Source organism: Capra hircus, chromosome 12 (assembly GCF_001704415.2).
Source record: "Capra hircus breed San Clemente chromosome 12, ASM170441v1, whole genome shotgun sequence".
Taxonomy (NCBI): domain Eukaryota; kingdom Metazoa; phylum Chordata; class Mammalia; order Artiodactyla; family Bovidae; genus Capra; species Capra hircus.
In genome coordinates this window covers 2,026,860-2,047,602 of record NC_030819.1, presented here as the reverse complement: position 1 = coordinate 2,047,602, position 20,743 = coordinate 2,026,860, and the positions used below count along the sequence as shown (strand labels likewise).

Here is a 20,743-nt window from a genome sequence, read left to right as displayed (position 1 = left end):
CTAATACTAATGTTAAAATTTTGTTTGGTTCATTAACTTCCTGGGAGAAGCTTATGAGTTGCTGTGCTTTAGCGCATTGAAAGCCTTCGGGATAAGGCGCATTAATTACAGAATTGTGCATTTGGGGGTATTTTCTGCTCTTAAAAGTTGGCTGCTTTGATGAACCCTGTATAATACTGGCCTCCAAAGATGTCCATTGAGTTAGAAAATTAACTTTGTTCTTTTCCATTCTCGTCTGGATGTCTCCCATTTGTTTCATGTTTACAAAGTGCCAGCATCTGAACTAAGCCCTTTGCATACACCATTTTATTTCTCTGAGATAATTACTGATATCACCATTTTATGCATGCCTATACTGAAGCTTCCCTGATAGCTCAGTTGTAAAGAATCCGCCTGCAGTGCAGGAGAACCCGGTTTCATTCCTGGGTCGGGAAGATCCTCTGGAGTAAGGGACAGGCTCCCCGCTCCAGCATTCTTGGGCCTCCCTGGTGGCTCTGCTGGTGAAGAATCTGCCTGCAGTGTGGGAGACCTGGGTTCAACCCCTGGGTTGGGAAGATCCCCTGGAGAAGGCAAAGGCTACCCTCTCCAGTATTCTGGCCTGGAGAATTCCATGGACTGTCTATCCTTGGGGAGGCAAAGAGTCGGATACGACTGAGCAACTTTCACATACTGAAGCTTAGAGGGATGTGACCAAGAGGTCTTCTAAAATTATAATTTGCATGAATGCCACAACCACAAGCGCGTGCACACACACAATTCTGTGACCTTTTCTTATGGCCTGTATTTTCCCATCTCATAATACATATCATGTTCTAATTGCTATAGAATTAGAATTAACTTTTTTCTGTTTTTAGTTCTCTGAGTCAGCGAAGAGGGCAGGGGAAGGCAGGGAACGTTTTCTGTGTGTTCACTAATGTGTCTTAATAAAGATTGGTTAAACACACGACTAAATGAATGACAGCGTGAAATGCTGGTCCTGCTGGAGTTTGAATGCAAGTCTAACTCCAGAGCCTTTCATTTTAACCCTAAAAGTGGAGTTGTTGCCCCCAAAGTGAGGTGGAGATTCTCATATGTGCAGTCATAATGACAGAAAAGCCTGGCTGCCTGCCTTAAATAACTCAGGAACTCGGCAAAATTAGATGTGCTTATTTAGATCAAGACTTCCTACAGATTAGCACAATACCAAATTGGTAAAACAGTTCACAATTTTTGAGAAGTTTTGATATTTCAGCAAAACTGTATGTAATTTTCTAAAATTAACATCTCAGTTTCCAGAGAAATTGTATTCAATAAAATCTACTATAATTTATAGTAAAAATATTAGGAAAAGGACTTTTAGAATTTTTGACTTTAATAAATGTTTTGAGTCATATTTAAATAGTTTTTCTGCCTCTTTCAAAATTAGTTCTAATAGTATGCTCTTGGGCTTCCCTAGTAGCTCAGATGGTAAAGCGTCTGTCTGTAATGCAGGAGACCCAGGTTCGATCCCTGGTTTGGGAAGATCCTCTGGAGAAGGAAATGGCAACCCACTCCAGTATTCTTGCCTGGATAACTTCATGGACAGAGGGGCCTGGCGGGCTACAGTCCATGTAGGGTTGCAAAGAGTCGGACAGGACTGAGCGACTAATACACACTAATGCTCATTTGTTTTTCTAAATACAGTCCTTCTTTCCAACTTCAGTTCCCGCTTAAGTTCTTAGTGAATTATAACACTCTTGATTTCCCTATTGTTAGCATTTAAGTATGTTAGTTAATTGTAAAACTCACTCTTGGCATCATTTTCACAAAGTTCTTTTTAGAAAGACAATCTCTCCGTGCATGCAGTTGCTTTCATTGGTGGACTGTGTTCATTTTGCCTGGATGCTTGCTCAGCTGCTTCAGTCATATCCAACTTCTTGCGACCTCATGGACTGTAGCCCGCCAGGCTCCTCTGTCCATGGGATTTCCCAGGCAAGAATACTGGAGTGTGTTGCCATTTCCTTCTCCAGGGGTTCTCCCCAGCCTAGGGATTGAACCCAGGTCTCCTGTGTCTCCTGCACTGCGCGTGGACTCTTCACCACTGACTCACCAGGGGAAGCCCTAGATTGTTTCAACAACCCAGCTTCCGGGGATTTCCTATAGGAAACACCCAGGGGGCACCAAGTCTCTGATTTGCGCCTTCTCCCCAGTCTCCTAGAAGTCCTGAGGATCTGCCGGGCCAGTCCTCCTCAGTCCTCAGTGTCAGGCCCTTAGAAGCCAGGTGTGAGCAGGCTCCAGGGGAGATGCGCGGTGCCCTCCCCGCCGCATCCCAGGCCCTTCATCCCTGGCATCCTGGGCCTCCTTATGGCCAGTTTACCTCCTCCTTGACGGGTGGTGGTTGTCCTCCAGCCCCAAGACCAAAACTGGTTTTCCCCTGGGCAGTTGCGGGGAGTGTGGGGAGACCTGGGCCCTGGGGGGTGGGGGGACGGCGCCCTGGAGGGGGCAGGCCGGCGCGGGCTGGGGCCTGGGTCGCCCTGACGCTCCGGCCCCCCCTCTGTCCTTGGCCCAGCTCTCACCCGGCCCCGGCCGCACAGCGACGACTACAGCACCATGAAGAAGGTCCCCCCTCGGAAGCCCAAGCGAAGCCCCCACACCAAGCTCAGCGGCTCCTCGGAGGAGATCTCGGGCGCCCGGCCGGGGGCGGCGGGGCCGGGGGGCGCGCGGCGCAGAGCGGGCGGCCCGCAGCGCCTGCCGGGGGTCCCCGCGCCCCCCGCGCCCCCCGCGCCCCCGGAGCCCGAGCCCGAGCCCGTCTACATCGAGATGCTGGGCCGCGCCGGCAGCCCCGAGCCGGCCGAGGCGGTTTACGAGGAGATGAAGTACTGGGCGCCCCCCGGGGGTGCGGGCGGCCGAGGGGCGGGCGCCGGCTCGGTGTCCGCGGCGGCCCCCGAGGAAGGCGGCGCCGGCGGGGACTCGAGCGGCATCCCCGCGCCCTTCCCCAACCTGCTGGCGCACCGGCCGCCGCTGCTCGTGTTCCCCCCGACCCCGGCCACCTGCTCCCCCGCGTCCGACGAGTCGCCCTTGACGCCCCTGGAGGTGAAGCAGCTGCCGGTGCTGGAGACCAACCTCAAGTACCCCGTGCAGCCCGAGGGCTCCAGCCCCCTGTCCCCCCAGCACCCCAAAACCCCCAAGGGGGACGGCGACCGGCCCGCGTCCCCGGGCGTCCCCGCGCTCGCGGGGCTGCACGGAGGCTCCCCGCCCCCGACGCCCCCGCCCGCGCCCCCGCCACCCCGCGGCCCCCGCGCACTTCCCCTTCGCGGCCCCCGCGGAGCCCCCCAGGGTCCCCCCGAAGTCCGCCTCAGCCCCCGCGGGCGCGCCCTGCAGCCCCCTCCCCAAAACCCCGTATTCTCCGGGGAAGACGGCCCGAGGGGAGCCCAGGAAGGCCACCACCACCGGCGCCCCCTCCCCGGCCCCCTACAGCCCCCCGAACTCCAGAGCTCTGGGCAGCCCCCTGGACGAGCTGGCCAGCCTGTTCAACTCCGGCAGGAGCGTGCTCCGGAGGTCAGCGGTGGGCAGGAGGATCCGCGAACCCCAGGGTGAGTCTGGCGCACTGAGCGCGCTGAGACGGGTCCAGATGTGGGGGTGGGGGGTGCTGCGCAGAGGGATGCGGTGCTAAGGAACGCGCGGGGTCCCTGCGGGGTCCTTCATAGCAGGTAGCGGCTTTAAGATCATCTTATATGCAACCGGTACGGCCAAGTAGTTAAGAATGCGTCTTTCCATTTTGCAGACACAGGTTCATGGTATAAAGGCACATTGCGCTAAACCCAGGCTTCAGACAGCCTGGTGAAACGACGGGCTTCAGAGCAAAACTCAGCTTGAGCCACTGACTTCCGGTTGCTAACAATATCCGGGTATAACTTGGAAATGGCAGTTGCCCGGTGCTGTTATATTGAGATGTCCCTTTGGGACATCTTTGTCCTTTGCCCGGGTTACCCGAACACCCTCGCCTTGCTAGCCATCTCACTTCCATTCCCTGCCTCTGGAGTGATTACTTCTCAGTTACTCCCTGACGCTCAGTACCACTCAGTACAAAGCCCAGCCCAGGAAGGCCACTGCCGGGGCCCCCTCCCCTGCCTCCTACAGCCGTACCCAGGAACTTCAGGCCTCTAGGCAGCCTCCCCGGAGGAGCTGGCCAGCCTCTTCAACTGTTGTTGCTGGTGAATGATTTGCCTTCTGGTCCCAAGGACCATTTTCACTCCCTTTTGTTCTATCTGCATCTGCCCGCTGAGCATCTCAACTGCTCAGCTGTTGACAAGCCAGTCCCAGTGAGCTCAGGGCTAGACTGTGGCATCCAGAGGCCGTTGCCTGTATCAAAAAGTATTTATTTTGTGTCCCTATAAAAGTAGAATGTAGCTATCAAAAAAAAAAAAAACCTCATTAAGAGTTTTTTTGTTGATCTCTTGTAAGTAGCTCGCCTCATTCAGTTGAGGTTGCCTTTGGGCTCAGATTCACTTAATAACCACAAAGAACGTAGTCATCTTCCAAAAAGCATCTGAAGGCTTTTATATGAAACCAAAATATCTTCCAGCGTTCTGTATTTGGGAAGTGAGCTGCAGGAATATAAAGCATCTTCTCTTAAAACTGTAACAGGTCCCTCAGTCATAATACCATTATGCAGATGACAACTACGAGCATCCTTACTTGAGAGAGATGGGAAACTTCAGGGCAAGGAGGTTAAGCACCTTTCTTAAGGCCAGATAGTAGGACTGGAAGTAGCAGCTTACCTGCTCTTTCTCCTAAAGAAAATACATAGCTGTGTTGGCTTTCATCATCTGATGAGGTACAAAAAAACCCCTAGAAAACCTAGGAAACGTTCTCAATAAGTGAAAAGGACGTCAAGGCTAAGAACACTTAGCAAATGGGTGAATAACCTGCTCTTTGTTTACTCTTCAGACTAATAAGCTAATCGTTTGTTTAGCCATTTCTTCTTAATTATGTCATTAATAAATGAAATTGTCCTTGTAAGTAGGGGATGGCTTGAATGTCACAAGTCATATGTTTCATTCCAAGGAACAAAACAGACTCTAAGAGAAAAGCATTACACCAACACGTTAATGTTTGCTTTGCTTTTGGAACTAAAAGTTTATTAAAACCTCATAAGCCTCCTTTTACTATAGATGAGAGTTGGGTGAATTCTTCTTGGATGTATTCAGAAAAGTGAAGTTAATGATTTTCTAGACAGGTGGCAAGCCTTTGGAAATCCCTAAGTCTACTCTTGAGAGTCCCTTGGACTGCAAGGAGATCCAACCAATCCATTCTAAAGGAGATCAGTCCTGGGTGTTCTTTGGAAGGACTTATGCTAAAGCTGAAACTCCAATACTTTGGCCACTTCATGCGAAGAGTTGACTCATTGGAAAAGACTCTGATCCTGGGAGAGATTGGGGGCAGGAGGAGAAGGGGACGACAGAGGATGAGATGGCTGGATGGCATCACTGACTCAATGGACGTGAGTCTGAGTGAACTCCGGGAGTTGGTGATGGACAGGGAGGCCTGGCGTGCTGCGATTCATGGGGTCGCAAAGAGTCGGACAGGACTGAGCAACTGAACTGATGTCTAGGACTTGCAGGGAGGACTGCAGAGAGGTCTCCAGCCAGGGTGCCCGGATATGCTAATTATATTTCCCCGTGGTGACATTAACCAGTGCCTGCTAACATGCATCAAAACCTCAAGGACACCATCGTTAGTGCAATTCTAAAATTAGAAAGCATCTATTTTCCTCCTGTGGGCTTTTACAAAACACTCTTCACTTAGAAAAGGTTGTCTGGAGCCACTGAAGACTTTCTTTCAAATGCCCGCATTGGCAGCTTCTGCCCCAGCACAGCAGCCACAGTAACAGACAGCTGCAGTAGAGAGGCTTGTCCCCACGCACCAGGTGCCTGGAGTCCAGCTGTGCGGCTGAGAACCCTGTGAATCCTGATGGTTCATGACTCGGGAAACACCTGGACCAGAGCACAGGACACGTCCTCGTGGCATCATCCAGGTTATTTTAGCATGCAGGAGGGGCTTAAGAGAAGACTGGGAAGGGGAAAAAAAACGTCATCACACTGGAGCTAATCACCAGAGCTGCTTATATGATTATTAAGGTTTGCACACTGTGATCCAGGAGCCAGGAATCCATTTTCTTCTGAATGAATCGCATGGCTGCTATTCATGATTTACTGAAGTCCTGGGACTTCTTTTAAGATTACAAATATTTTTCTTTGCCCTCTTTATATCTAAAAATACTCTTCTCTTCATCCAAAAGAGCTTTCTTACCAAAGAATACAGTGGGCAGGTAATTCTGCCTCTAGGCACCTGAATTAATTGCAGCTCGTTTCTTGGACAGTTGTGATGTGGGGAAATTGTACCACAGATTTGCGGAGCGTTTCAGAACTTCCCCCTCGATTCTCTGGAGAGCGACCTTGAAGAGATTATGTGTGTTAGTCGCTCAGTCCAGTCGTATCCGACTCTTTGCGACCCCATAAACTGTAGCCCGACAGTCTATGGGATTCTCCAGGCAAGAATACTGGAGAGGGCTGCCATTCCCTTCTCTAAGGAATCTTCCTGAACCAGGTATCAAACTCAGGCCTCTCACATGTAGGTAGATTCTTTACCATCTGAGCCACCTCAGTCCAGTTCAGTCGCTCAGTCGTGTCTGACTCTTTTTGACCCCATGGACTGCAGCATGCCAGGCCTCCCTGTCCATCACCAACTCCCAGTTTACTCAAACTCAGATCCATTGAGTTGGTGATGCCATCCAACCATCTCATCCTCTGTCATCCCTTTCTCCTCCTGCCTTCAATCTTTTCAAGTATCAGGGTCTTTTCCAATGAGTCAACTCTTCGCATGAAGTGGCCAAAGGATTGGAGTTTCAGCTTCAGCATCAGTCCTTCTGAGGAATATTCAGGACTGATTTCCTTTAGGATTGACTGGCTGGATCTCCTTGATGTCCAAGGGACTCTCAAGAATCTTCTCCAACACCACAGTTCAAAAGCATCAGTTCTTCAGCGCTCAGCTTTCTTTATAGTCCAACTCTCACATCAGTACATGACTACTGGGAAAACCATAGCTTTGACTGGACGGACCTTTGTTGATAAAATGATGTCTCTCTTGAGATAGTCCAGTGTTGACAGTTCCTTCCTTTGGACTTGAGAAAAGGCTTTCAGAGGATTTGCTCCAAACTAGTTTTGGCACTGATTAACGTCTAAGGAATGGCGAGCTGTGGATAGGAAACAAGGTCCTGTGGTGTTTCATTACACTCCCTTGCTGCTCTGTGGACCTAAATGTGGGATTTCATAACTATCGTGTTCCTGTGGACTCCTGGACATTCAACTGGAGGAACACAAAGTCGCAGAAGCTCTTAAGAGTCCAGAATGCAGGGGTGGACAAAATGTGACCGTCCAGCTGGCAGCCATGACGACAGCTTGGGAGGAGGGGCCTTAGCTGCAGTAGTAGCCGTGGCTACTATGCTCCAGGCATGGTTTTAATAACCTGCTTAGTTCTCACAAGACTGAACAGTGTCTGCTGTGGTGTCCCCATTCTACAGATGGGAAAACTAAGGCATAGAGATTAAACTTGCTCCCCACTCTGAGAGATACAGCCTGACTTAAATGCAGTGATTCTGGCTCTAGAGGTGACTATCTCAGTTACCTACACAGTGAGGCCCAGAACTGCAGGGAATAAAACAAAATAGAGGAAGAGGCTTTAAAAAGCCCTACGTACTCACACAAGGTGCAACAAGTAAGAGTCCTAGAGTTTGGATGAGAAAACTGCTTCATAAAATTCCAAACATGTACTTCACAGCTCATGGATACATGCAACTGCAGAGTGTGCTCTGGGGGCCACTGGGCCTTAGAATGAAGGACAGCTGTGTGTTTAATTGTCCGAGCCTGTCTGTCTATCCTGTTCATTCACAAGGCATTTTTCTTCTGATACCGTGTTATGGTTAATATTATTGTGCTAATTATTTATAGTTGCTCAGTTTCAAAAATTCTGAGACCCAGTTCAAATGCAGAGGGGATACCATTTGCTTCTTGGGGCCACGAGGGTGCGCCATTGCTCCAAACGGTTCCATCTGTGGCTGGTTGTTTATCTAGAATGTGAAATGAAATGAGCGTGTTTTCTGTGTCCATTGAAAAAGAGCAGGATGATCAGGCATTAACAAAAATGCAGTACGCCTCAGGAACCTGTGGAAGACAGTGGAGGCGTCTGATTTGCAGAATATGTAAAAAAAAATTATTTTGTGACTTTCTGACACTGTGCATCTTTAGTTTACATAATATAAATAGGTAGTCAAAGATTATATTGGCAAAAGAGATATAGAGGCAAGATTTCTTTGCATGTATTAGGTGTTTATTAAATACATTTGATGAAAACCTACCTTTAAAAAAGCAGTTTGACATATAAATATATTTGATAAATCTGGCCCTGGGGCATTTTTACAAATCAGAACCACTGCAGCCACATGGAAATTACTCTTAATTTCAAATATTTTATTTCATTGCATAAATACTCCAAGTAAGGATATTTTGAGTTCTGACTTCTCTCGTGGCTCAGATGGTAAAAGAAACCTCCTGCGACCCAGGTTTGATCCCTGGGTCGGGAAGATCCCTTGGAGAAGGGAATGGCAACCCACTCCAGTGTTCTTGCCTGAAGAGTCCCACAGACAGACAGCAGCCTGGCAGGCCACAGTCCATGGGGTCACAAAGAGTTGGGCACAACTGAGTAATACTTGCACTTTCATTATATAAATGAAATTTTTACAGTGTAATGCTTGAATCCATAAAACCATTTATTCTTTAAACAATTATTTTCAAAGTTGGCTTTATGGAAAATTTCAAACACATACCAAAGTACAGCAGATTAATGAACTATCTCTGTGACCAGTCTTAGCTCATCTCCAGCTTACTCCGCCATCACTCAGTTACGTGGAAATAGGTCCCAATGTCAAAGCAATTTACTGATAAATATTTGTATCAATTTCGTTAGGGAGGTCCTTTAGAAAAAAAATATAAGCTTTTTTCTTAAGTCACGTTAATAAGTACAGACCTGTCAATCCGTTTGAACATCAGAGACTTGATTAACTAACATCATCTTGCTGCTCAAGACAGAAGCTGCCCCTAAGATGCTGGAGCATCATTTTTTCATGATGCAGCTGAAATAATTCTCAGGAGTAAGCTTTCCACCAGAAATCACTGGCCTTTGAGAACTTCCACAGGGTCTGTGAGCACAGCCCCCCCCACCACCACCACCACCATGTGGACAGCTGTGCAGATAACTTTTCTACAGTGACAGCCTCAAGGTGTGAATTTCTAAATGTCATGTCCAAACAGAGCTAAGCGTGAAAGATCAGTCTCTCAAGTATGTATTACAACTGCATCTTTTCAAAGCAATCGTTTTGATTTGTTTGGGGCTGGGCTGGGTCTCCGTGGCTGTGCGCGCTTTCTCTAGTTGGGGCCAGCGGGGACCACACTCTAGCTGTGGTGGTTTCTCCTGTTATGGAACACGGGCTTCAGTAGTCGTGGTGTGTGGGCTCGGTCACTGCAGCTTCCAGACTCTGGAGCACAGGCTCTGCAGTTGCGGCGCAGACTTAGTTACCCAAGGAGCGTGTGGGGATCTTCCTGCACCAGAGATCGACCCCCGTCTCCTCCATCAGCAGGCGGATTCTTTACCACTGAGCCACCAGGGAAGCCCCCGTTGCCTCCTCAATCGGTACTGAGTGAGATTTTGAAGCTTCTCTGCCAAATTAAGCGCAATTATGTGTTGTTTGCTAACAAGAAGATGCTTTAAAATCACTGAAATATCACAGAATTACAGGCGGAAACCTGTGACCTGTGCTCAAGGGCAGCGTTGGTAAACTGCCGTTCTCTGCCCCTGGTGTTTGCGGCAGAGGTTTCGACACTTGTCTTCTGTTTCGTCTCTGACGTCTTCTGATGAGATGGCAGCTAAAACAACCATCCTCCTGTGCAGGTCTCTGCATCCCATGATGGGGTGCAGGGCTCGGCATCCCCGAGGCGTCTTGCCTACGTGCAGGCTCTTCTGGCTGTGTATGCTGTGCTGAGCTGTTAATCTCTCTCACTCTCCAGCTGCTTTGATTTCTCTGCGTGGTGATTTATTTGTGGGGGGTGGTGGCCTGAGGCTTCGTGAATGTTAGAAAGGGCGTGGACGGAGCAAGCACATACTTTACTGATGTGTAGTCCAGGGCACTCTGGCCGCCCTCCCGTGAAAGGAAAGCATCCCTCTGCCTTATGGAACCATTTTAAATCAGCCCCAAGTTTCCCCCGTTTTTCCAAACGAAGAAGTCCTTGGGGAAGGCAAGCCTAGCATCCCCAGCGAAGCAAGTCCTTCGCTCGTCGCTGGGTGGATAGATGGAGAGGATGAGCTGTAGAATGTGGCTGCCCTGGCCGGGTCAGTGAGCCCGAGCTTTGACACACGCATGGGTCCCTGTGTGAGCAAAGGATGTTCTGAGCAGCTCCTGGCCCTGCCGCAGTACAGGCGTCTCTGTGTTTGGGCCTTGCAACTGGACGCTGCAGTGCTTCTCATTCCCCGGATGCCCAGTTGAAATAATCCTTAGTCTGTCTCTTCTTGCAAATGAGCTTTCAAATGGAATACACTGATCCACAGCCAGACATACCTACGTTAAGAGCATAGAGCTCTTTGCCTTCCGTGTTAATTGGACATTTTTTTTAAAGTGCCTAATATTTGTTGTGAACGCTGTGACATTTTTCTCCCTGTTTACAGCACCTCCTCTCTCTCAATGCCCAAGAACTCTTTCACTCAGGGAAATTGTGCAACCAGGGCCCTGTACCCAGGACTTGCATTAACTTGCAGAGCTAACTCCCTTGTAGTCATCCACCAGGCATTCACTTGATGCAAGCCCAGGGCTTGCCCCCGGGAATCCAGAGAGGAGAGAGCGAGCTCTGGGTGCCCTGCCGTCTCCAGACAGGGCGGGCAGCAGATGGGTCCGCCCCATTTCAAGGTGAGGCTCTACCTGGGGGTCATAGACGCCCCCATGGGTCTGTGACTGAGCCCTGAGTGGCCTGTGAACTCCAGCAGTGTGCTCAGGCCTTCTTTGGGGAGAGGTTGACCAGACTTCATCACGGAGCGTTCATGAGCAGGGCATGGGGCGGGGGCACAGCTGGTGGCCCCAGAGCAGGAGCTTGTTGCTGCGGTTGTGTCTCGGAGAGCCTCCCGCCAGGGCTGACCTGTGAGCAGGACGCGTGATGGGCGATGATGGGGGCAGGAGGTGGGGGGCTGGGAGTTCTCCAGGTGGGTGCAGAAGGAGGGGAGCACGTGGGGCAGCCAGAGGAGGCCGTGTGTGGGGAGCCCCGTCTCCGAACATGAGTTCAGGGTACCTGGTCCTGTCAGCATGTGGCCACGAGCCTTGAAAGGCTTCCCTGGCGGCTCAGTGGGGAAGAATCTGCCCGCCCGTGCAACAGACCCAGGCTCCACCCCTGGGTCAGGAAGGTTCCGCTGGAGAAGGGAATGGCTACCCACTCCAGGATTCTTGCCTGGAGAATCCTATGGACAGAGGAGCCTGTTGGGCTGCAGTCCATGGGGTCGCAAAGAGTCAGGCACGACAAACGATGACAATGTTCCTTCCGTGTGAGCATCTCGATAGAGGCCCTTTCCACACTCTCGTCCCACAAGCTGCCCTCCGCAATGTCAGGGACCCACAGCACCCAGGTGAAGCCAGAATAATCCCTCTGGTTCGGAAGGACTGTTTCCTGGCTTTCTGTCTGCTCTATCTCTGCCTCTGGAAGGTTCTGCTTGGGAACAGCTCCGAATTACTGGTGAGCAGTCACACAGCAGTTGCTTTCACTTGCAAGACACTCACCCAGCATCTTGCCTTGAGGAAGTGCTCGACTCTGCAGGGCCCGAGTGTCGGTCCTAGGAGTGCGGCATCTCGGATGCCTGCTCAGGACTGGCGCACAGGAAAGCTGCAGGGACCCTCTCCTCTTGTCCCAGGGGCCACGCTGAGGGCTGCTCGGATGGTCAACGGTGATTCGCAACAGACAGCACGACCCAGGGCAGGAGAAGGGCGTGCATGGATGCTCAGTCGTGTCCAGCTCTTTGCAACCCCACGGACTGAAGCCCACCAGGCTCTTCTGTCCCTGGAATTCTCCAAGCAAGCATGCTGGAGTGGGTTGCCATGCCCTCCTCTAGGGGATCTTCCCGAGCGAGGAACTGAACCCCTGTCTCTTGTATGTCTTGCACTGGCAGGATTCCCAGGAAGCCCAGGAAAAAGGCACACGGCCCGAAAAAGCCCACCTCCTCTGTCTCTACAGCAACTGTTTATTTCCTAGATTATGTGCCTATAGAAACAGATATAGCTACAGATACAGATATTCAGACATATCTATATAGAGATAGAGATACTGTAATGGCAAAATTAGAAGCATGGCTGAAAAAAAAAATCAACAAACAACAACGACAAAAAACTAGCGTCAGCCCGATATTCAGAGCCCTCAGTAAATATTTGTTGGGAGAATCTTAAAGGCCTCCTGAAATTGCGACTTCCTCTGGACGTGGCTGCTTCATTCTTCTCTGAAACCCAGGCGTCAAACCAAGCAGAGAGTTGTGACAATTAAATATTTAGATCAACCTGATCACAAAGTTACCCTGCGAATAGTGTGAAATTCTCCTGGGAAATTTCCTTCACGGCTTGGCTGTGACTCTGCAGCCGCCAGCATGCCGTCAGACCGGAGATAGGGAGCGCGCATAAATAGTTCATCATTTCTGAGACAGCCGGAGGACGCAGAGGACTCATCCCAGTTGGACTGTTCGCCGGTGCGCCATCCAGGGGGAGGAGATCTTTTGAACCTGGAATTCTGGGGGAAAAAAGTCAGTCTTTTCAGAAGTGGATTATCTTTCATAAGCAGTCCACGTTTTTCATACCATCAACCCATTAAAGCAAGCAGCCACTGTGTGTGGGAGGGGGTGGTCTCTAGACTAGATTTCAAATTAAACTCCCACTGGGGGCTCCTAGGAGAAACCCGGTGCTTTATCCGCTAAGCCACTCAGCGACTCTCCCATAGCTAGTTAATAAAGACCTTCCTGACTATCTGCATCTCATTATTGCCACAGAATGCAATATCCCGGGGTGTTCTTCCTTTTGTGAAGAAATGCTTAGAAGCTACAGGGTGCGTGGACATTTTCCTGAAGACAACCTGGATCACTGCTGTGTTCTCTCTCCCCTTAAGTGTACTGGAAGAGAGAACCCCATTTCTTAACTACCTAAGAGTGTTTAGGGCCTTTATGCCGACCTGAATCACTTTTGTGATTAATTCGCAGATTAACCTAGAAAATTCCACACCACCTGAGAGCTCGCTACATTCAGTATCATTTTAGCCAGCCCTGCATCCTATGAGTCAGCAGTCACCTCACACCCACTGTGTGTGAAGCTTCCCAGGCCTTTTGCTGCCCTGGTTTTCACGTCTCCCTTTTTCCGATCTCTTCTTGAAGTCTGTAATGCTCATCCTTAGACACTGTACACTGGCAGTTACTGGGCAATTGCAATTTTAAGTGCCGCTGATACGTGCTAATTGTAATAAACCGACCGGTGACAATCTCACTCACTCTCCTCCCCACTCATATGACTCAGTCTTAAAACATGCAGGAACCAAACCACGGCTGTGAGAGTTGGACTATAAAGAAAGCTGAGTGCTGAAGAACTGCTACTTTTGAACTGTGGTGTTGGAGAAGACTCTTGAGCGTCCCTTGGACTGCAAGGAGATCCAACCAGTCCATCCTAAAGGAGATCAGTCCTGAATATTCATCGGAAGGACTGATGCTGAGGCTGAAACTCCAATCCTTTGGCCACCTGATGTGAAGAGCTGACTCACTGGAAAAGACCCTGATGCTGGGAAAGATTGAAGGCGGGAAGAGAAGAGGACGACAGAGGATAAGATGTTTGGATGGCATCACCGACTCAGTGGACATGGGTTTCAGTAAACTCTGGGAGTTGGTGATGGACGGGGAGGCGTGGTGTGCTGCAGTCCATGGGGTCACAAGGAGCTGGACACGACTGAGCAGCTAAACTGAACTGCGGCAGACGTGAGCCAGATCGGAGGGGACACACGTTTACAGCGGAACACTGAGGGTGCGACCCCTGCAAGTGTGTTCATCGCCCGAAGCCCTGCAAAGCCTGCAAAAGAGTTTCTTCACGCCCCCGGCTCTGGCTCGAAGTCAAACACACTCTTCCCCAAAAATGGCCACTTTAAAGAATGGAGGGTCTGGCGTGTACACTGTGGGTGCAGCAGCGTGATTCCCAAGCAAATCGGCGTGCTTTCCATCTTGGTTTTATTGTTCTCTTTTGAAATGGAAAGATCCAGGAAGGAGTAAGCAGAGACAGAAGACTTGAACAGAGCGGCGGGTGGACACCGCCCCTGTGCAGGTGTGTCCATGCTACTGAAGGGCAAACCGAAGCTCAAAGTCCTTAAATTACTCGCTGAAGTCACGTCTGTTTGCTGGAGTTAGTTCCAGTTCCCAGGTGAGCTCACCTGGACGGGGTCAGCCTGGTTTAGGAGCAGGATGGGGCACACCGAGCACAGAAGGCTGAAGCATGCCGACTTCCCGGGCGGCTCAGCAGTAAAGAACCCGCCTGCCGATGCCGGAGACCTGATTCCAATCCCTTAGGCCAGGGAGATCCCCTGGAGGAGGAAACGACGTGCTCGCCGGCATTCTTACCTGGAGAATTCCCTGGACAGAGGAGCCTGGCGGGCTGCAGTCCGTGTGGTCGCTGAAGAGTCGGACAGGACTGAGCAACTGAACAACCAGCCCGGCAATATTTTCACAGTTCACATGTCTGTTTTCAAGTAAATAACCAGTGCCCAGCAATAGATTCTGTAGAGCTAAAGAGGTTTTTGCTTTTGTTTTTCATTTTCATGAGGATTGTTTTGAGTTTATTTTTGTCTTTTGATATCTGTTGTTTACTCACTAAGTCGTGTCCAGCTCTCTTGCAACCCTATGAACAGCAGCACGCCAGGCTTCCCTGTCCTTCACTGTCTCCCAGAGTTTACTCAAACTCACATCCGTTGAGTCAGTGATGCCCTCCAGCCATCTCATCCTCTGCCATCCCCCTTCTCCTCCTGCCTTCAGTCTTTCCCAGCATCAGGGGCTTTTCCAATAGTCAGCTGTTCACATCACGTGGCCAAAGGATTGGGATTTCAGCTTCAGCATCAGTCCTTCCTGTGAATATTCAGAGTTGATTTCCTTTAGGATGGACTGGTTAGATCTTGCTGTCCTTGGTATTTGACCACCTTTATACATAGCCGTGATGGAATCTCTCTTGGAATTTTAATAGAAACTTGTGCTCAGAAGAACTACTTCGGTCCTTAAGAACAAGGTAATCCTTTGCTCCATCTCAGACACCAGCTTGTGCTCCGGTGGTAACATGCTTTTCAGTGCCTTCTGGCTGCCCCTCCCCCACCATGTGAGTCTTAGCACAACCAGAGATGCGACTGAATCACTTACGTGTCAAATGAGACAGTCAGACTCCAGTTGCTGGCATTCATTTCACTGATGTAAGCTAAGAGGGGAACCTCCTCTATTCCCTTACTCAGGCTGGAAGTCTCGTCTAATTTCTGCAGCTGGGACAGCCACGCAGGGCAAAGGCACTGGGCTTCTGTATGGTGAAGGGGGATTATACAAATGTCTCTTTAATCTGATGCTCATTAGACAGCCCACTGATGTGGTCCAGCTGCTAACCAGAAAGCGTTTCCATTGCTGCAGGGGTGGAATGCATCATAGGGACCCTTTGTAATGACTTTAGGGAAAAGGTTCCATTTTCCAGATAATACAACCAATCTGTGACGTCGCCCCCAAGACACATAGTTCTTTTCAGGATTAAAAACATCAGAGGTTAACTTCAAGCAAAACCATTTGATGAGCAGCCGCGTTTTGTGTTGCTGTTTGTTTGCTACTTGCCTCAAGGTTTCAAAGAGGGTTGGGGGGACAAATCATAAGTAAAAGGGACAGACTTCATTCATTCATTTGAAATATACATTGAGGGTGTGTTTTGTACAGGGTATTGTCCTAAGCTCTATGGGTTTAAAAATGAAATACGGAATCGGCTCGCAAGCAGCTCACAAGGTCCCTGGACAGCGAGAAACGTTGTCGGTGAAGACACTGTTTGGGTTTCTCAAACGGCTTACCCCTGATGCTTGAGAAATGCGGCATTTTTCTTTGATTCATTCTACTCTCTTTGGCTGGTCAATGCTTATCATGACGCACTGAATTGATTTTTTTCAACCCATACATATGTCCTTTGAAACTGAGCCAAATGAAGGTAGGATTCCTTTGGAGGAAAGGGGGGTGGATGAGGCCAAAGCAGCTAGAGAAAGAGGGGGTACCCTACCTCAGGCTGAGACCAGGGCATCTTACAACCCTAAGGAGGAAGGTTTATCCAAGGGCGTGATGGTAATGCTTTGGAGGAGCTGCACCAGGGGGTGCGAAAAGGGTTTTTCTACGTTCATTTCTGTGTAAACATATAGCTTGAAAATGACAGATGAGAGACGCCGGGTGGTGGGCATACAAGGAGGGAGCCCCACCTCCCAATCGGCTCCGAGGGGCTTTCTCCTGATTGTTCCAGGGGAAATGAGGGCCACAGGCGACCGGCTCAGCCTGCCCCTGCAGAGTCCCAGTGACTCATCCTTCCTGAGTGACAGCTCCGGGGACCTTCAGTCCCAGGCATGGAGGCTTGGGAGGCACGCAGAGTCAGGGAGGCCAGCCAGCCCCCCTCCATAAGGGACGCAGCCACAGGACCATCAGAGAGACTGGTCACGTGGCTTGAGGAGACTTGTGACAAGACTTTTAAGTCTGTGTAGATATTTTTAATCTGTTATGTAAGGCCTCAGAGCTGCTGGGCGGCAGCCACTGGTGTGGGCAGCGGGGCTGATCCACACACGTGCACGGCACCTCCAGGCTGTGAAACTGTGGGCACACGTCTGTAGCGGGAGGACTGCTGCCATCCTGAGCCCCCCAGGGCTCCCAAGTGCACACCCCCCAACTCCTGGGGCTTCCCACCCCAGGCCTGCCTCCATGAAATGCAGACTCAGGCAGAGGCGCAAGGTATGTGGCTTCTGCCTGTTCCCACTGGCCCTGATCTGTGCCCTTGGGGCCCTTAAATACCTTGTGTGTGTGTGTGTTAGTCACTCAGCCGTGTCTGACGATCTGTGACCCCATGGACTGTAGCCCACCAGGCTCCTCTGTCCATGGGATTCTTCAGGCAAGAATACTGGAGTGGGTTGCCATTTCCTTCTCCAGAGGATCTTCCAAACCCAGGGATCGAACCCAGGTCTTCTGTATTGCAGGCAGATTCTTTACCGACTGTGTCAATAGGGAAGACCCTTTAAATACCTTGGGTGGATACATTTCATAATTAGTTCTGAAGGAGGATTTTGAAAAGATTCCGCATACACCACCGCTGTTTGGGTTTTCACTTGCATTGATTTCATTGGCTCTCTGACTCAGCTGCAACCACACCAGTGAGATGAACGCCAAAAATGAGAGTCTGACCGTCTCGTACGACGTGTAAGTGATTCAGCCATATGTCCAGTTGTGCCGAGGTTCACGTGGTGGGGAGGGGGCTGGCCAGAAGATGCTAGAAACCATGTTACAACGGATGCACAAGCTAGCGTCCCTGACGTGGAACAAACATAGATTATAATTTTCTCCAGGACTGAAGTAAAGAATGTGAACAGTGTTAGCGGCTCAGTCCTGTCCAACTCTTTCCAACCGCCTGGGCTGTAGCCCACCAGGCTCCTCTGTCCATGGGATTCTCCAGGCAAAGATACTGGAGTGGGTTGCCATTCCCTTCTCCAGGGGCTCTTCCCAACCCAAGGATTGAACTTGGGTCTCCTGCCTTGCAGGCAGATTCTTTACCATCTAAGCCACCAGGGAAGCTAGGTGAAGAACCAAGTAGTTATTCTTAAAGTAATTTATCTATTAGAAATCGAGGCTCTATTGTGAGCCATATATAAAGGTGGCTAAATACCAAGAGACAAAGTAGAGTCCATACAGTTCTTGTGGAAATGAAAACAAATAAATAAGCAGTTCTTGATCGGAAGGGGTCTGCTGATCCTGGGCAAAGGTGGTTCTCCTGGGAAGGGATGTGGGAGCTGTCCTGGGGGCAGTCGCCTCTTCTTTTCCAGATGGTAGTGTTATTGGCCTCCCATCCCTGTGACACCAAGCACGTGTCACAAATACTGAGTGCTCCCAGGAGAACAGGAATAACTGCCCTCTGCCTTTGCTTCTGGAGCGAGCAAACACATAGCGGGGGACACGCACTGTCCACCCAGGGCAGCTGCACAGGTGCAGTGTTCTCGACCTCCTGGGTTTGCATCACCACCTGGCATTGAGGAAGTGCAGAAACACCAGGTATGCAAATGCCCCTGTGACCTCTGAGGTTAGACGCTTCAGGAATGGGTCTCCAGGCCAGGCCAGCTTGTCTAGATGTTGCATACTCAGCTACTTACGGGCTTCCCAGGTGGCTCAGTGGTAAAGCACCTGCCTGCCAATGCAGGAGACTCGGGTTCAATCCCTGAGTGGGAACGATTCCCTGGAGAAGAGAATGGCTACCCACTTCCGTATTCTTGCCTGGGAAATCCCGTGGACAAGGGAGCCTGGTGGGCTACAGTCCCTGGGGTCAAAAAGAGTTGGACACAACTGAGCGACTAAACGACAGCAACGTTCAGCTACTTACAGGGAAGACGAGCTCCAAGGAAAGGGATGGTGCCCAGGCCCCTTCTAGCTATGGCACGGACAGAAGAGATGGACCCAAAAAGAGCCAGCTGGTCAACCTGGAAAGAAAACTGGCGCCACAGAAATTTCTGTGCCTTTCTGGGCTTCAAACCTTATTTACACCGACAGTCATTTTTGAGCTTTACTACGGGCACATTCTTGCCCTGCTCAGCACATATGTTGTTGAAGATATCACTCTGCTTCCTACTTCGGTTGGTGTTTTTAGCACAAACCATCTCCCCAAGGCTTGGCAGGGGAGTGGGTGGCAGGAGCTGGCAGGGGCAGGCGGGGTGGCCATGTAAGCCCTTTCTTTCCATCCAACTTAACCCCAAGCGTGAGCCTTGGAGGCAGTTTCTGCTGCAGAAGAATGCTCAGCACCGAGGCCAAGAGCAGTTTCCATCTACTCAAGGGTGGTGGTTTCATAAGGGGGTGCCAGGGCTGGCTCTAGCCTCTCAGGGTAAGAAGCAGCTCTGGCAGTTACGTTTGCTCAAGCCGCCCATCCTCATCCTTGCCCATCCTCATCCTCACCCATCCCAGTGGTACGTTTTGCTGCTTCTTGAGGAATCAGCTCCTGGAGAGATATGACCACGTGTGGAATGTGCCTGCCGCACGACCCATCGCATGGACCTCACGTCGTCCCCCTTCCCCATCACGGCAGATACAGACACTGTCTCTGACTCATCCCTGTGACTGTTAGCAAAGCCGTGGTGAAGTCTGACTCCTGGGGCTGAGGGTCATGTAGAAGCGCACCATTGAAAACACAGCCCTGCAGCATCTGTCGTCCTGATCGCATCTCTTTGAAAACGTGCCCTCTGCTCAAACGTGGCATCTCCTTACGTAGCCCCATGTGGGAAATCTCTCTTCCTGTTGGAGTTTAGGACCAGCCACTGCGTCTGGGTGAATCCCAACACTTGGCATTTGACTTTCTCTGAGACAAGATGCCAGATGTCTGGATTATACTATCATGGGCAAGAAAAACGTCTAATTCACATCCTAGAAGCCTGTTATGGAAGAGGGCAGGGGGGACTGTGGAGTGATTTCTGGGTCCCTATTTGTGCCTTTTACTTGTGTGCAAAAATGTAAGACTTCAGGCATTGTTCCTTGAAACACAAAGTATGGAATCAAGTTAGGCTCTCAGTCATGTCCACCCCTTTGTGACCCCCAAGAGCTGTAGTCTGCCAGGTTCCTCCATCCATGGGATTCTCCAGGCAAGAATACTGGAGTGGGTTGCCATTCCCTTCTCCCGGGAATCTTCTGGATCCAGGAATCAAACCTGGGTCTTCTGCATTGCAGGTGGGCTCTCTGCCATCTGAGCCACCAGGGAAGCCCCCTAAAGTAGTGAACAGCTTTGGTTTAACACAAGCCAGAGGCTGATTTGGGGTCTGAGCAGTCCTGCTTACCTGGAGTGACATGCCATCTACGTGTGTCCATCAAGCTGCGACTTCTGAATTCCAGAACCGAGAGCCTGAGAAGCAGCGGGTCCACGCCTGGCTCCCTCTCAGCCTGCGTGCTTTTCCTTAGCGCCAGATAGGATAAAGACAAACGCGTTCCTGCTTGCAGTAGCCTTTCTGCAGAGGGATTTTCCTATAGAGTTGCAAAATGAACGATAGCCAGCAAGAGCAATGAGTCTCAAATGTATTCTCACATTTTTTATGCCTTACAGAGCACTCTCAGTATTAAATCAAACAGCTATAGTTTGTTGCGCTCCTGCGTTACTGCAACCTGGATTGTAGCCTCATCTGTTTGCAACACACACCTAGAACTACCTCAAGTTCAGGTACCTAAGAGAGAAGCCATGTGTTGAGCGGTCTTCTTAAAGAAAGCCTCCCTGACTCAGCCCCTCCTCGTCCCCCCGGCCTTTCTTCGCATTGGGTACCATCCGCCCCCGCCCCCGCCCCCGCCAGCTGCCCCGCACCCGCCGGTGGGCTCCGCCTCCCCCCCCCCCCCCCCCCCCGCCCAACCCGAGTCTCCAGAGTCCCCAGCCGTCCCCCAGCCGTCCCTTTGTACC

General features: G+C 50.6%; 1 protein-coding gene and 1 non-coding gene across 2 annotated transcripts in view; both read left to right on the top strand.

Moving 5' to 3' along the window:
• Positions 1 to 20,743, top strand: part of MYO16 (myosin XVI) — a 529,091-nt gene that overhangs the window by 467,084 nt on the left and 41,264 nt on the right. The window contains 2 exon segments of the mRNA XM_018056366.1: positions 2,528 to 3,254; positions 3,256 to 3,551. Of these exon segments, the coding sequence (XP_017911855.1) occupies positions 2,528 to 3,254; positions 3,256 to 3,551 (1,023 nt within the window).
• Positions 1,429 to 1,500, top strand: TRNAY-GUA. Its single transcript has one exon. It is a non-coding gene; the product is annotated as a tRNA-Tyr (tRNA).